Source organism: Microcaecilia unicolor, chromosome 10 (genome assembly GCF_901765095.1).
Source record: "Microcaecilia unicolor chromosome 10, aMicUni1.1, whole genome shotgun sequence".
Taxonomy (NCBI): Eukaryota; Metazoa; Chordata; class Amphibia; order Gymnophiona; family Siphonopidae; genus Microcaecilia; species Microcaecilia unicolor.
Window position 1 is genome coordinate 174,029,202 of NC_044040.1, and position 16,016 is coordinate 174,045,217.

General features: G+C 45.9%; 1 protein-coding gene across 2 annotated transcripts in view; it reads right to left on the minus strand.

The window, feature by feature from the left end:
- Window positions 1-212: 212 nt before the first annotated feature.
- XRN1 (5'-3' exoribonuclease 1) overlaps window positions 213-16,016 on the minus strand; it is a 211,961-nt gene continuing 196,157 nt past the window's right edge. For both annotated transcript variants that reach the window (XM_030215929.1, XM_030215928.1), the window contains exons 43-44: window positions 11,503-11,810; window positions 213-740 (exon numbers count right to left, since the gene is read on the minus strand). In XM_030215929.1, coding sequence (XP_030071789.1) covers window positions 11,508-11,810 — 303 coding nt within the window. In that variant the 3' untranslated portion in view covers window positions 213-740; window positions 11,503-11,507. The remainder of the gene's footprint in view (window positions 741-11,502; window positions 11,811-16,016) is intronic.

Consider the following 16,016-nt stretch of genomic DNA (forward strand, 5'->3'; position numbering starts at 1 on the left):
TACATGGCAAAAGCATAAGATTATTGATGAATCCTGTGAATAAGAATGGACGTCATAATTTACATGGCAAAGCATACTAAAGTTTTCTTTGGATGAAATACACTCATATGACAGACATCTATTACATATATTTATAGCATAATATTTTGCACAAAGGAATCTGTTCCTAGTTACAGTATTACTGAACAGAAATAGAAAAGGCGCTTAAGCAATTCTCTTTCCAAACTTTTAATTAAAAGTTCTATATATCATCTGATTTTCACGAGTGTTTAACTCCAATGTATTTTACAATCATGTTTTAAAATATCTGTGCACAATCTACATGCTAGAAATCTGTTAATTCACAAGTACAACACTATACAGCACAAAAATTACAGTTCTCATTTATATGCAAATTTAAAACATTGCACTTGGCAGATAATGAAAAGATATTAAAAAAATTTAGAAACTGCAAAAGGAATGAGCACATAAAAGTCTTTCCCTTTTCTTTAATAAAATACCACTCTGTGTAAGATCTAATGAAAAATTCCAGTACTTATAAAATATTTTATATCTATGGGAAAATGAATTTTAAAAAGATATGCATATATATTAAACATAATCCTTATCGTGAAAAGTGAAAAAACAAATATAAGTTGAACTTGTTGACGATATGGCACACATCCATTATTCATGTTCCAGGATGTATGACAAGTGTGATCTAGCCATTTGGCATCAGAGAGAAGAGTCTGTAGATGGCCCTGTAAGTAGAAAAAAAAAGGGACATGTCATGCATACGTAATGCGCTGAACACGGACAGGGGAACTAATATAACATGTAACTTGTCATATCTGTTATACAAAGCATTGCTGTACTTGGACAGATCAAAGGTCCATTAACCCATTATCCTGTTTCCAACAGTGGCCAATCCACATCACATGTACCTGGCAGGATCCCAAAAAATAGATTTCATGCTGCTTATCACAGGAATAATCAGTTGATTTTCCCCAAGTCCACCTTAATTATGGTTCATGAACTTTTATTTCAAGAATTTGTCCAAACCTATTTTAAACGCTAACCACTTTTACCACTCACTGGCAATAAATTCCACAGCTTAATAAAACTTTGAGTGAAGAAATATTTTCTCTAATTTGCTCTAAATGTACTACTTAGTAACTTTACTGCATATCCCCTAGTCCTTGTATTTTTGGAAAGAGTAAACAAGAGATTCTACTCAAGATTTTACAGACATCTTTCAGTTGTTTCTTCTCTACTTGGTTGTCTGCAATATGAAAGCAGGTAACAACCACATTTTGCCACAGATGCAGAACTTGGTACATGTGGCACAGTGTTTGCAGAAATACAAAATTTCATACTGTCTGTCTAAGCCTAGTGGTTAGTGCAGTAGGTTTTGATCCTGGCGACCTGGGTTTGATTCTCACTGCAGCTACCTGTGATCTTGGACAAGTCACTTAGGGGTCTTTTTACTAAGCCGCAATAAAACGTGGCCTGCGATAGTGTAGGCATGTGTTTTGGGTACGCCGGGCCAGTTTTTACCATGCTTGCAAAAAAGTTTTTTTTTAAAATGGAACGGGAAAAGGGCATGCGGTAAAACCGGCCTGAGCCCTTAATGCCACCCACAGATCTATTGGTAAGGGTTCATGCATTACATGCGCAGTAACCGGTCGGAACTCGCAAACTGCTGATTACCACCGGAAATGACACGCGTGGGAGGAAATAAATAAATAAATCATTCAGGCTTTGTGGGAGCACGGCAAATCTGAAATTACCACCAGTGGGGACACAGTAGCCTGGCAGTAGTCTCATTCTGGCGTGAGCTGCATGTGCATAGAGCTTAACACACCTTTGTAAAAGGACCCCTTAACCCTCCATTGCCCCAGGTACAAAAACTTAACATTCTGAACCCTCTAGGGACAGAGAAAGTACCTGCATATAATTTATTTATTTATGGCATTTATATCCCACATTATTCCCACCCCCATGGGCAGGCTCAATGTGGCGTACAATATAATGTGTACAGTGCTGCATACATCTAGAAGCACTACAGAAATAGTTAGTAGTAGTAGTAGTAATAATTGAAGTTTTATTCTAATGAGTGTTGGATAAATACTGATGGATGTCGATAGCAGCTAGGGAATGAAGCAAAGCTGTTTTTACATATCTGACTGGTGATTCCACGGCATTCAATGACTAAGGTGATTTTATTCCTTTTTAAGGTAAAATTATGTATAATCATACCTGATAATTTTCTTTCCATTAATCATAGCTGATCAATCCATAGACTGGTGGGTTGTGTCCATCTACCAGCAGGTGGAGATAGAGAGCAAACTTTTGCCTCCCTATATGTGGTCATGTGCTGCCGGAAACTCCTCAGTATGTCGATATCAAAGCTCCATCCGCAGGACTCAGCACTTAAGAGAATTACACCCACGAAGGGACACTCTGCCCAGCTCACCACCGCCGAAACGGGGGAGGGGAATTAACCCAGCTCATCCCCACACAAGTGGGGGAGGGGAATCCGTCCAGCTCATCCCCGCGGAGCGGGGGAGGGACACCACACCCGCCGATGCGGGGGGATCTGGCTTATCCTGCAACCGCAACCGCGGGAGGAGCTGACTGACCCTAACACCGCCGAAGCGGGAGGGGTACAAAACTGCCCTACAGCCGCACGAAGCGGGAGGGAGTGCCGGCAGAATTTTAAGTCTCAATCCAGCCCCGTAAAACGGAGGGGAGAGGAATGCAGCAGCTCACTGTAACACAAACTCGTCTTAACTCTTGAAGAATCCAAGTGAAAAAACTTGAACACGAAGTCTTTCTGAAGTAACTGAAGACTAAACTTGAACCTGAAATGCAACCAGAATAAAAACAATACAGATATCTGGGAGGGGCTATGGATTGATCAGCTATGATTAATGGAAAGAAAATTATCAGGTATGATTATACATAATTTTACCTTCCATATCATCAAGCTGATCAATCCATAGACTGGTGGGATGTACCGAAGCAGTACTCACCCAGGGCGGGACATAGAAATCCCTGACCGCAACACTGAAGCTCCAAACCGGGCCTCCGCCCGAGCAGCCACAGTCAAGCGGTAATGCCTGGCAAAGGTATGGGCCGAAGCCCAAGTTGCCACCTTGCAAATCTCTTCCAAGGAGACGGACCCTAAGCCGCTGCAATGGCTTCCTTGACCCATCTTGCCACTTGTAGGCTTAGCAGCCTGCAGACCCTTACGAGGACCTGTATACAGGACAAACAGATGATCCGATTGCCGGAAATCATTGGTCACTTCCAAGTATCTGATGATGACTCGTCTCACATCCAGACATTTAAGAGCAGAGTACTCCTCTGGGTAGTCCTCCCTACGAAAGGAAGGGAGACCTAGCTGCTGATTCACATGGAAGCGAGAAACAATCTTGGGCAGGAAGGAAGGCACTGTGCGAATAGTCACTCCTGCCTCAGTGAACTGTAGAAAAGGCTCTCGACACGAGAGCGCCTGGAACTCGGGAACTCTTCTGGCTGAAGTGATAGCCACCAAAAAGACTGCTTCCAACGTCAGGTCTTTCAGAGATGCCCTTGACAAGGGTTCAAACGGCGGCTTCTGCAATGCTCTTAGCACCAGGTTGAGATTCCACGCAGGCACCACTGAGCGCAGAGGAGGGCGCAGGTGATTAACCCCCTTGAGAAAGCGCACCACCTCTGGCTGCGAAGCCAGGGAAGCACCCTTCAGGCGGCCCCTGAAGCAAGCCAGAGCCGCTACCTGGACCTTAAGGGAACTGAGCGACAGGCCTTTGTCCAGACCTTCTTGCAGGAACGCCAACACTGAAGAAATTGGAGCAGTGAAAGGAGAAAGAGAGCCTGCTTCACACCACGCTGCAAAGATACGCCAAACCCTGGCGTAAGCAGTAGAAGTAGAGCGTTTCCTCGCTCTCAGCATAGTGGCGATGACCTTGTCTGAGAAGCCCTTCTTCCTCAGACGCTGCCGCTCAATAGCCAGGCCGTAAGACCAAAGGGGGAGGGATCCTCCATCACCACGGGACCCTGATGTAACAGGCCCTGCTCCACTGGCAGCCGCAGAGGATCGTCGACTGAGAGCCTGATCAAGTCCGCATACCAGGGACGCCTGGGCCAATCCGGACCCACCAGGATTATCCTGCCGGGATGCTTTGCCACCCGGTCTAGTACCCTGCCCAACATGGGCCAGGGCGGGAACACATAGAGAAGCTCTTGTGGTGGCCATTGTTGGAGAAGAGCATCTACTCCCAGGGATCGAGGGTCCCGTCCTCTGCTGAAGAAGCGCGGCACTTGGCAATTGGCCGATGACGCCATCAGATCTAGGCTCGGCTGGCCCCAGCGCTTCGTGATGTCCAAGAACGCCTGAGCAGATAGCTGCCACTCTCCGGGCTCCAAGGTATGGCGACTGAGAAAGTCCGCCTTGACATTCATGACTCCGGCAATGTGGGCCGCTGACAGCTGTTCCAGGTTCGCTTCCGCCCACTGGCATAGACTCATAGCTTCCTTGGCTAGAGGGGCGCTCTTGGTACCTCCCTGGCGGTTGACATAGGCCACAGCCGTGGCATTGTCCGACAGGACCCGTACAGGCTTCAACACCAGTACCGGGATGAACTCCAAAAGCGCCAACCGAATGGCTCTGAGTTCCAGGAGGTTGATAGACCACTTTGCCTCTGCAGGAGACCAGAGCCCCTGCGCTGTCCTTCCCAAGCAGTGGGCTCCCCAGCCCGATAACGAGGCGTCCGTCGTGACGACAATCCACTCTGGGGACACCAGAGGCATTCCTGCAGACAACTTGTCTGTCTGCATCCACCAGCTCAGCGCCTTGCGCACTGCTGGATCCAAGGGAAGACGCACCGCATAATCCTCCGACATCGGAGTCCAGCGCTGCAGCAGAGAGTGTTGTAGTGGTCTCATATGAGCCCTGGCCCAGGGCACTACTTCCATCGTGGCCGTCATAGAGCCCAACAGCTGCACATAGTCCCAAGCCCGAAGAGGAGAGGCTACTAGGAACTGGTCCACCTGAGCCTGAAGCTTGACAATCCGATTGTCTGGCAGGAACACTCTGCCCACTTGGGTGTCGAATCGAACTCCCAGATACTCCAGGGACTGAGTCGGGCGCAGCTGGCTCTTCTCCCAGTTGATGATCCATCCCAGGGAGCTCAAAAGAGCAACTACCCGGTCCACAGCTTTGCCGCACTCTGCATAAGAGGGGGCTCGGATCAACCAGTCGTCCAGATAAGGATGGACTTGTACTCCTTCCTTTCGCAGGAAGGCCGCTATGACCACCATTACCTTGGAAAAGGTCCGCGGAGCAGTAGCCAACCCGAACGGGAGGGCTCTGAACTGGAAGTGTCGGCCCAGGATTGCAAAACGCAGAAAGCGTTGATGAGGAGGCCAGATGGGAATATGCAGGTACGCTTCCTTGATGTCCAAGGATGCCAGGTACTCCCCTGCCTTCACTGCCGCTATAACAGAGCGGAGAGTCTCCATGCGAAAGTGCCGCACTTTCAAGGCCCGATTGACCCCTTTGAGGTCGAGGATAGGCCGGACAGAACCTCCTTTCTTTGGTACCACAAAGTAAATGGAGTAACGCCCCTTGCCAAGCTGACTTTCTGGCACCGGAACGACCGCACCCAGGCGGATCAGATTGTCCAAAGTCTGCTGCACTGCCACAGCTTTGACCGGAGACTTGCAGGGAGAGAGTACAAACCCGTCTCTTAAGGGTCGGCAGAACTCTAGCTTGTAGCCGTCTCTGATGACCTCCAGCACCCAAGCGTCTGAAGTTATTGTGGTCCACTCGCCCAGAAACGAGGACAGCCGTCCTCCAATCTGCGCTGGGGCGTGGACCAATACCCCGTCATTGGGTACGAGACCCTGGGGGAGGACCGGAGGGAGCACCTCCGGGACGGCGGTCTCTGCGAAAGGAATGCTGCTTGGGGGAGAAATTCCTCTTAAAGGAAGAGGGGGCAGAAGCACCCGACCTGCCCGGGCGGTACCGACGGGCTTCCTGAAACCGTCCTCTGGAGGTACCGGGACGAGCACTAGCCCGAGGCCTGACCTCCGGTAACTTCTTGCCCTTAGACGTGCCGAGATCAGTCACGATTTTGTCCAGCTCGACCCCAAAGAGCAGCTTGCCTTTAAAAGGCAATCTAGCCAGGCGGGATTTTGAGGCGTGGTCAGCAGACCAATGTTTCAGCCAAAGCCACCGCCGCGCAGAGACAGTCTGAGCCATGCCTTTAGCTGAGGCTCTCAAGACATCATACAGCAAGTCTGCCAAATAGGCTAAGCCCGATTCCAGGGCCGGCCAATCATCCCTTAAGGAATGATCCGAGGGGGAAGCCCGCTGCACCATGGTCAGGCACGCCCTGGCCACATAGGAGCCGCAAACTGAGGCCTGCAAACTTAAAGCAGCCGCCTCAAAGGACGACCTTAAGGCCGCCTCCAATCTCCTGTCTTGGGCGTCCTTTAGGGCCGTGCCACCTTCCACCGGCAATGCCGTTTTCTTAGTCACCGCAGTGATTAAAGAATCCACGGTAGGCCACAGATAGGCCTCACGTTCGCTCACAGCCAAAGGATAGAGGCGGGACATAGCCCTAGCCACTTTAAGGCTCGCTTCTGGGACATCCCATTGAGCCGAAATTAAGGTGTGCATGGCATCATGCACGTGGAAGGTTCTAGGCGGGCGCTTCGTCCCCAGCATAATGGCAGAGCTAACAGGGGCTGAGGGAGAGACGTCCTCCGGAGAGGATATCTTCAAAGTGTCCATGGCCTGTAACAACAGGTTGGGCAAATCCTCCGGGCGAAAAAGCCGCGCTGCAGAGGGGTCATCCGCTCCATCCGAGCGGGGATCCGCCTCCTCCAAGGAATCCGCAAAGGACCGTTGGGAGACCTCAGACACGCTGCCCTCATCTACATCGGAGGAGACAAATTCCTCCAAGGCCTGGGAATCAACCCGAGGGCGTTTACCTCTGGGAACCTCAACCTCTTTACCAGAGGAGGGAGCGGGGGCAGCGTTGTGCATGAGGAAGGCCCGATGCAGCAGCAAAACAAACTCGGGGGAGAAACCCCCCAGACTGTGCACTTCCGCAGCCTGGGCAACAGCCCTAGGCGCGCTCTCAACCGGCGCTCGCAACAGCGGGGGAGAGACATGCTGCGCATCCAAAATGGCGTCCGGCGCGAAACTCCGCGAAGGAGCCGCGCGGGAAGAACGGCTCTTAACTTTAGCCGCTTCTGTGCCGTCGCCCAAATTAAGGGCGTTCATGGCATTAATGTCTCCAATCTCAAGGGCGGCCCAAGAAGAAGCCGTCCGAGCCGCGTGGCCGGCCAAGATGGCGGAGGCGAGGAGCGGGGGATGGGCGTTTATGGCGGGAAAAACCGCCACGCCGGAGGAAGGACCGGGACATGCATCGGTCGCGAAACTGTCACCCACCAAGGGCGAATCCGGCTTGAAGACCCCCGCATCCCCTCTAGAAGCGCTCGAGCGACCCGGGGAGCGACCCTTTGCGCCCTCGCCCTCCGACGCCATGTGCCACGAGGAGAAGAATCGGGGAACCCCCGCCCGCTATAAAAAGGTAAAATTACCTGCTGTCCGCTCCGAGTCGTAACGACCTGGTGTCTCAGTGAGTAGCTGCAATAGACGCTTAAATAAACGTCGAAATAAACGCCTTTAAGGCCGTTCAAAATTTTTTTTTTTTTTTTTTTTTTTAACGGAGCCAGCGGGAGGGGGGAGAAAAGGAGGGACCTGGCACCACCAGGTTTGCACTTGCTCAAAAGAGCCCTCAACCCCAGGCACTCAACAAAACCTAAAAATTAGGCTTGGAGGCCTAGCCAGAGCTGCTGCTGTGTGTGACCACCACCTGCTGAGATAGAGAACATACTGGGGAGTTTCCGGCAGCACATGACCACATATAGGGAGGCAAAAGTTTGCTCTCTATCTCCACCTGCTGGTAGATGGACACAACCCACCAGTCTATGGATTGATCAGCTTGATGATATGGAAGTGTATATTTTAAAAGCAACCAGTTTACTCAAGTGGAGCAGGGCACCAAGATTCAAGTGAAAATGATTATTTTATTTCATTGTATACCACTTAGGTTAACAAATGATATGCTCAACAGTAAAGGACAGATTTTCTAAGAATAATTTGGCTATTTCCATAGGGAAAATTGGCCAGGCAGGATTGCACAGTTTGTGCTAGAATTTTTATCATCAAACCAGGATTAACATCCTTACTTTTGGGAAAAATGCCATAGGCAGGTAAATATTTGAAGTAATTTATGTGGTAGCAGCAGGAGCTAACTGCACAGTTAACATTTTGCCATGTAACAATCTAAATGCTATCAGCTATAGTGGGGACAGGGTTAGGAGAGTTCTGAGTACAGGCTTTAAAGTTATTTGTTCAGTGGAGAAATTCAGTTGCTGAAGAGATAACCAAGGATATTTTTGTTAATGAGAATCAGAACAAAACTTTTTGACCATTAGTTCACAAAAACTAGAAGTAAAAATTATGGGTCAGATATTCAGACCGTGGTGCTAATACCAGATATGCTGGGCCATTTCCGGTGACCGACACTGAATATCCGATTTATTTTTGGCCGGTTTGAACTTAACAGGCCAAGCCGATATTCGGCACTGGCCGGTTAAATTCAAACCGGCCAAAGATGGCCACCAAACCCATGCTAAAAACTGGCAGATAGTTGGTTATATCGTGTGATATAACTAGCTATTTGCTAGCCGCTAACTGGCAATATTCAGCAGGCGATCACCTCCTATCTCCCGCTTAATATCGACAGATAGCTGGCTATGTACCATTCCTGGGCAATTAAATGGTTTTGAATATCTGGGGGAATGTTTTGGGTTTTTTTTTTCAAAACAAAAATTGAATAGGAACAGAAAATATTCTGTCCCAAACAGAATAAAATTAAAAATAATAATTTTTCTTAAGAAAATGGCTTAAGAGAAACAAAAATCTTGCACATGTATATGAATGATGTGAAGAACCGAATAAAAAGTAAAATTTTCAGAAGAGGACAAAATAAGAACGACATAAGAACAGCTATACTAGGGCAGACCAATGGTACATCTAGCCCAGTTTCCTGCTTCCAACAGTGGCTAATCAAGGTCACAAGTACCTGGCAGAAACCCAAATAGTAGCAACATTCCATGCTACCAATCCCAGGGCAAGCAGTGGCTTCCCCCATGTCCATCTCAGTAACAGCGTATCTGGGTTTAAAAAAGGTTTGGACAAGTTCCTGGAGGAAAAATCCATGTCTAAACCACCACATTCTTGTGGAGTGAAAAAAAAATATTTTCTCCTATTTGTTTTAAAGGTATTTCCATACAATTTCATTGAGTGTCCCCCGGGTCCTTGTATTTTTTGAAAGAGTGAAAAATCGATTCACTTCTACCCATTCTACAATACTCAGGATTTTATAGAACTCAATCATATCCCAGCTTAGCCGTTTCTTTTCCAAGCTGAAAAGCCCTAACCTATTTAGCCTTTCCTCATATGAGAGGAGTTCCATCTCCTTTATCATTTTGGTTACTCTTCTATGACCCTTTTCTAATTCCGCTAGCTATTCAATCTAAGGTATTATCCTGTATAGATTATCTCGGAGCCCCAAATAAACATTACAGTATTCAATTAACAAAATTGCAATTTGTGCAAAATCCTGCCACCAAATTAATTTTAGGAGGCAAATGGTTCGAACATTTTTTGAACCGACTTCACGGTCTTCCAGTTAAGGGTAAGAATTGAGTTTATATTAATATTTTTGTATTTAAAGTATTATCGAGGGAGTTCTATAAAGGGCGCAATCCTGAGATATGCGCACAACTAAATTGGGTAACGAGCCAATTTATAGCGGATGTAAGGATATGGTGACTAAAAAGCTTCAAACCTTATTAAACATTACTACTGCAAGATTGATATTTAGATCATCCAAGTTTGACAGTTACCCTTTTACTTGTGCAATTACATTGGTTGCTGATACAGTACGTGGTGAAGCGCCTGCATATATGTCTCCCAATGTGTTTTTAATTCTACAATATCCGGACCCAAAAAAGATGGTTTATAAAAAAGGCTTTTGTTAGTACATCAGCATATTCGGCAGCTAGCCAATGGAATGATTTACCAATCGATATTAGAAGGAAATCTAACTATAAGGCTTCTTATTTAGAAAAAATGTTAAATATGTAATGGTTGTGTTGTATAATGTATATGGTCTTGTTATTAATTTGTATAATTCCTGGAGATGTTCCAGTTTCTTCTTTTTGTGAGCCACAGTGAACTTCAATGGTATGCGTGGGATATAAATGTTGTGTAAAGCAATGTACCATCAATAATGGTGTCTGTTTTGCATGAACTGAAATTATTTGTCATGAGTTTGTGACCGGAATAAGAACTGAAGAAGAACTAAAATTTTCAGAAGTGGACTGAATAAAAACTAGAATTAAGATTGTTGTCAGAAAACATGTTTTGTAACTGAATAAGAACTTGACCTAAACTTTTATGCTAAACTAAAATATCACTGTGGATAACTTTTCTAAGTCTGGATGTGTCACTAACGCGTACAATTTCAAACAGGTAACATACCCATTTAATGTTATCCCCCGGATTCTATATACCATGACCAAAATTGCACATGCAAAGCTGGTCGTATTCTGGATTTGCATGGGAAATTTAATTACTTAACAAGCCAATCAACACTGATAATTGCCACTTAACAAGCAATTATTGCCACTAATCAGCATTAATCTGAATTTATGCACTTAACTTGATAGACGTATTCTGTAAAGTGGTGCACTCACCCCCCTCCCTGTATATATATATATATACAGAGAGAGAGAGAGAGAGTGTTACACATTGTCTGTCCCCCTCCGTATTTTCAGAGTGGTCAGAATCTAGATAATCTGTCTCCTACTAGAGAAGACAGCAGCAAAGCATTCATTAATACATAATACTGAATCCATACCCTAGTGCAAGAAGAAAAGGTATCCCCCACTGAGCCACAAATACCAGATCCTGCTACAGTGTTTCTTGCGAGTTTCATTCAACTACTGTTCAAATTCAACTCTGCTTGCTTTAAATCTATCTGATCCCATGATTTTTTTATTTTTATTACATTTGTACCCCGCACTTTCCCACTCATGGAAGGCTCAATGTGGCTTACATGGGGCAATGGAGGGTTAAGTGACTTTCCCAGAGTCACAAGGAGCTGCCTGAAGTGGGAATCAAACTCAGTTCTTCAGGTCCCCAGGACCAAAGTCCACCACTCTAACCACTAGGCCACTCCTCCATGGCAACAACATTGTGAGTCTGTAAGAAGTGCCTCACTGTCAACAGAGTTCACAGTTGGAGGAGAGGAGCAAATGGAAACCTAATTCTTGAACCCCTAACCTGTCCATGTAACACTTCCCCCCAACAAAGCCGGAAGAAATGAATTAAGAAAAGTAATGTGAAAGCAAGAATAAATTAATCACTGGTACCATATTTATTCCACAGGTTTAGATACTCCAAAGTTCACTGCTAGTTTTCTTGGTTTCCGTTTTGAAGCAGATCCAGGGGTTGATTTATTATGAGGTGCAGAAGAGCTCATAGAAGCTGCCTTGTCTTGCATGGAGTTGGGAGGCTGCCGTGCTTGAGATTTTAATGGGGTGGAAGAACTGTCCTCATATACCCGCTTTGTAGCATCTGACTTTACAGAATGGTCATTTTTTACAGATGAAGCTTGCGCTGAGCTCTGGAACTCCTTAAATTCAAAACTCTTCTTACTAGCAGCCCTTTTTTTAGTTACCTTCAGACAAAAAATAACAAATGTTTTTCGCTTTTGAGAACATACATACATACACAGAATGGTCAAATTTAATTGTCTAACTAAAAAGATTTCTTTCCACAACAATGTTTCGATGCAACTTGTAGTATAAGATACTTTAACACATACTGAACAAGGCTATCTCAATATAGTACTGCTTTGTAGAACACCTAGGTAGAAATTCCAGACTGGACTCTTGTTTCTTGATTCCAAAACAGCTGGGGATGTTGTGGATGCAGTGTTCAAAGCCTTTACAGAGGTTTCAGTCACTGCCTGTCAGTGATGCTTACCAGCTCAAGACTACATTGGTTTATGAATGGAACTGTGTTCCATGTCCCCCAGCTAAAGGTTTGGCTAGATGGGCGGGGAAAAAATTAAAAAATGGGTGGCTGCAATGAAGGTCCCAGGGGTTAGGGCAGATTCAAAATGGACTGGGAGCTTAAGCAGGAAGAGAAGGCAACTGAATTACAAAGAAAAGCAAAACAGGTAAGGTAAAGCACAGAAACAAATATCCATAAGAAAATACACTCAGAGACCCTTTTACTAAGCAGTAGTAAGCCCAACACGGGCTTACTGCTTGCTAAACAGCAGCCCGGCAGTACTTCCCACCCCTAGCATGCTGTCATATCTGGTGCTACAAAAATATATTTATTTTTGTAGCACCGGGGTATACCACAGGAGCCCTTACTGCCAATGGGTGGCAGTAAGGGCTCCCTCCCGAAATGGCTACGTGGCAAGTGCTTTACTTGCCACGTGGCCATTTCCTGCAGGAAAGAAAGACTTCCCTATTATCCGCTGCGGTAAAAGGGGGCCTCAGTGCATGTGAAAAACAAGTACCGATGCCAGCACAGGCCTCCTTTAGCTGCAGCTTGGTAAAAGGGGCCCTCAGTGACTTAAGGCCTTGGTATTCACTCCCAAAAGATGAACTTTTCAGGATACCCATAATGAATGAGAGAGATATTTGCATACAACAGAAGTACTAGACATGCAAATCTTCCTCATGAATATTCATTAAGAATATCCTGACAACCTGATCCCCTGGCAGCTCCTCAAAGTCTGGAAGTGAATACCAAGAGGAACATTTTAAATAAGGTGTCTAAACCTGACGTTGGACGTTTTTCAAAAAACATCTAAAAATTGAATACAAAACATAGAAATGTTAACAGAAAAATGTCCATTTTTTTAAAAATGGCCATTTCCTAGACTATGCGTTGACAAATTTTCTTGGGATCTAGAAGCCAGCCCAAAAATCTAGGAGCCAGACTTGGAACAACAAGGTTTATTTATGCACATTTATAAGTCACAGTAATGTAGCAGCGCTAACTGATTAGCCCACTCTCCACCCCCAGACACATCCCCTCCATGCAAATATTTTAAATATTTTTTAGCGAGTGGGTGGTGCGCACACTGAGTGTGTCTCACAGTACGCCTTTTAAGTTGTGGTAAGCATGCGCTAGCACTTACTGCAGTTTAGTTGAAGGATCCCAGAGATAACAGATGCCATATTCCAAATAGCATAGTGAAAATAATTGGAGTTTTTTTTAGCCTTTGCAATCTAGCCATTGTTCTTCTAACTACCTTGGTCCTGATATCTCCTTTTTTCTTTGTCTGTTGATTTTAACTCCTTTTTGCAGGGTCCACAGTCCATTTTTTTCTCTCTTACATCTGGACATTGATCTTTCACTTTTTATTTTATTCCATTTCTCTCTTCTCACTCTACCTCTTTTTCTGTACCCTCTCTACCTACTCATGGGTTCAGTCATTCCCACACTGATTCTCTCTAATCACTCCATTTCACTATCCTCCTCCTTCCAGCCATCTCTTCTCATCCCCTGTTACCATTTATCTTTCCCTCCATTCCATTTCTTCATCTTGAACTATGCTTCACCTGTTCCCATCTTTTATTTTACTCCCCCAGCCCATCTCTTTATATCTTATCACCATAGTTTCACTCCCGGTCTGTAATTTTCTTCTTTTTACCCCTTGTCTGCCTATTATCTATGTTACCCTTCCCAGCCCACCTTACTCCTCTGTCTAAATTTTCGCTTTCTAGTCAATTATAAGTCTCCACTCTCTGCATTCCCACTTCACTCACATAAACCCTACTCTACCCTCTAACAGCTGTTCTTGAATTTCTCATGCCCCCAGTTGCTCAGCCTGCCCTGCTTCCTAAATACCTAACAGTAAAGAGCCCACCCCCACTCCCTCCCCCCTCATACACCCAAACATCTAAATTCCTGCTTCTAACTACCAGGCAAAAATTCCAGACCCCATGCTCTCTTTCCTCTGGGGTGTGCATCTCCTCTTCACTTCTTGTCCAGAATGAGCTCTCTCTCTTTCTCCTCCATCCAGCACTTGCCCTCTTCTCCCACTCTTTCCTTTTCCCATTCAGCATTCTCTCCATTTCTCCTTCTCGCCCCTCCTGCATCTGCCTTATCTTTTCTTCTTTTCCCACTGAGCAAATGCCCCCTCTCTCTTCTCTCTAGTATCTGCCATCTCTCTCCCCCCCCATACCCCCTGCCTATAATCTACGATCTTATGAGTGCAGTTGGCACTCTGACATGGGCTGAGCCCTGGTCACAGAAGATGCATGCACTGAAGACACTTTTGCGTTCCCGTTCCCTCCTTTGACCTTAACGTCTCCTTACTAACAGAAAGGCTGTGCACAAGGAAGGGGCAAGGACATAGCAGTGCCTTCAGCATATGCATTTGCTTCCTGCCGGTCCTCATCTCTGCATCTGCCTGCACATTTGCTCACTGATAGACCCTGACCTCTGCTCCTGTCTGCACTTTTATCTCCTCTGGAATCGGGGACAAGTAGTCACAGCAGATGGTTTAGTCGGGGACTTTACTTTAAAATCAGACATCTAGTAACCTTATCCTCCAACTCACACAGAACACAACACCCACTGCTCTTGCCCCCCTCCTCCCAACCATACAAGCAGTGGAAAAAAAATAGCAGTTGCGTGTCAGGCAGTAGCCTCATCTTCTGCTGCTGAGTGGCAGAAGATAAGGCTGCTGCTGCCTGATACGCAGTAGCTTCTTCTTTCCTTCCACTGTCTCTAGGTGGACCTGGGCTTGGGTGTGTGGGAGGAAGGAAAGAGATATGCCTGTGAATTTCAGAGGCTCCACATTGGGAGGTAAGAGGCAGAACCCGTTACTGTTCCTTCTGCAGCACCAACTAACCTGCCCTCTGCTGGCAAAATCTAGGCGCCAGGTCTGATTTTTCAGTCGCAACGGCAATCTGGCGCCTGGAGTTTGTCGAGCCCTGTTCTAGATATTTTTCTGCTCAATGCGTTTTTCTTTAGTGATCATTTTTTAACAAAAACGTCCAAGGGAAACACGCACCCCATTGGGGTGTCTGGGGACCAGCAATCATAGTGGACTGGCCACACAGACATCCCAACAGAGTAGCGGGGGCAGCCTAGAGGACACAGCTATCAGTACAAATATTACCATAATCCCATTATTTTGCATTGTATACCCTGCAGGACAACCAAAAATCCTACTGTACCTAACTGTACACCACCACAATAGCCCTCAAGCCTTCAGGTGTCTCCTATATATAGGTGCTATAGGTATTTGGGGAGCACACAATTTCCACCACAAGTGTACTAGTTAAGAGTGGGATTATGGTCTTCTCTGCAGTCCACTGCACTGACCACTAGGCTGCTCCTGGGACCTGCTTACTGCTCTAATAGGAATGGACATAATGTCTGCAGTTGCCATACAGCCAGGTATGTACTGTCAGTGACACATCTTTGGGAGCTGGGAGCGGGTCAGTGACCACTGGAGGATTAAGGATGGCTCACTTCTTGATTCTTCCAGTGGTCTTCTGGTCAGTTAGACCACCTTTTTGTTCTTATTTGCGATTGAAACAGGTCTAGCCAAAAACAGCTTCATTTTTGCCCTGAACATTTTTTTTTTTTACTTTTTCCATTATGGCTGACAAACTTACAAATTCTGGGCCTGCCCTGATCCCGCCCAAAACACACACCCTTGCAATTTAGGCAAACTGCAAACGTCTCAAATATGAGTTTCGAAAATCATGATTTGGACATTTTTGAGAAAAAAGCTTTAGGCTTCTTTTGGACTTTTTTTTGTTTTGTAAATGAGCCCCGAAGTCTCTAAAGGGTGAGGAAAGAAAGTAATAGACAGAAAGAGGTCAAGTGTTGGTTAGCAGGTGCC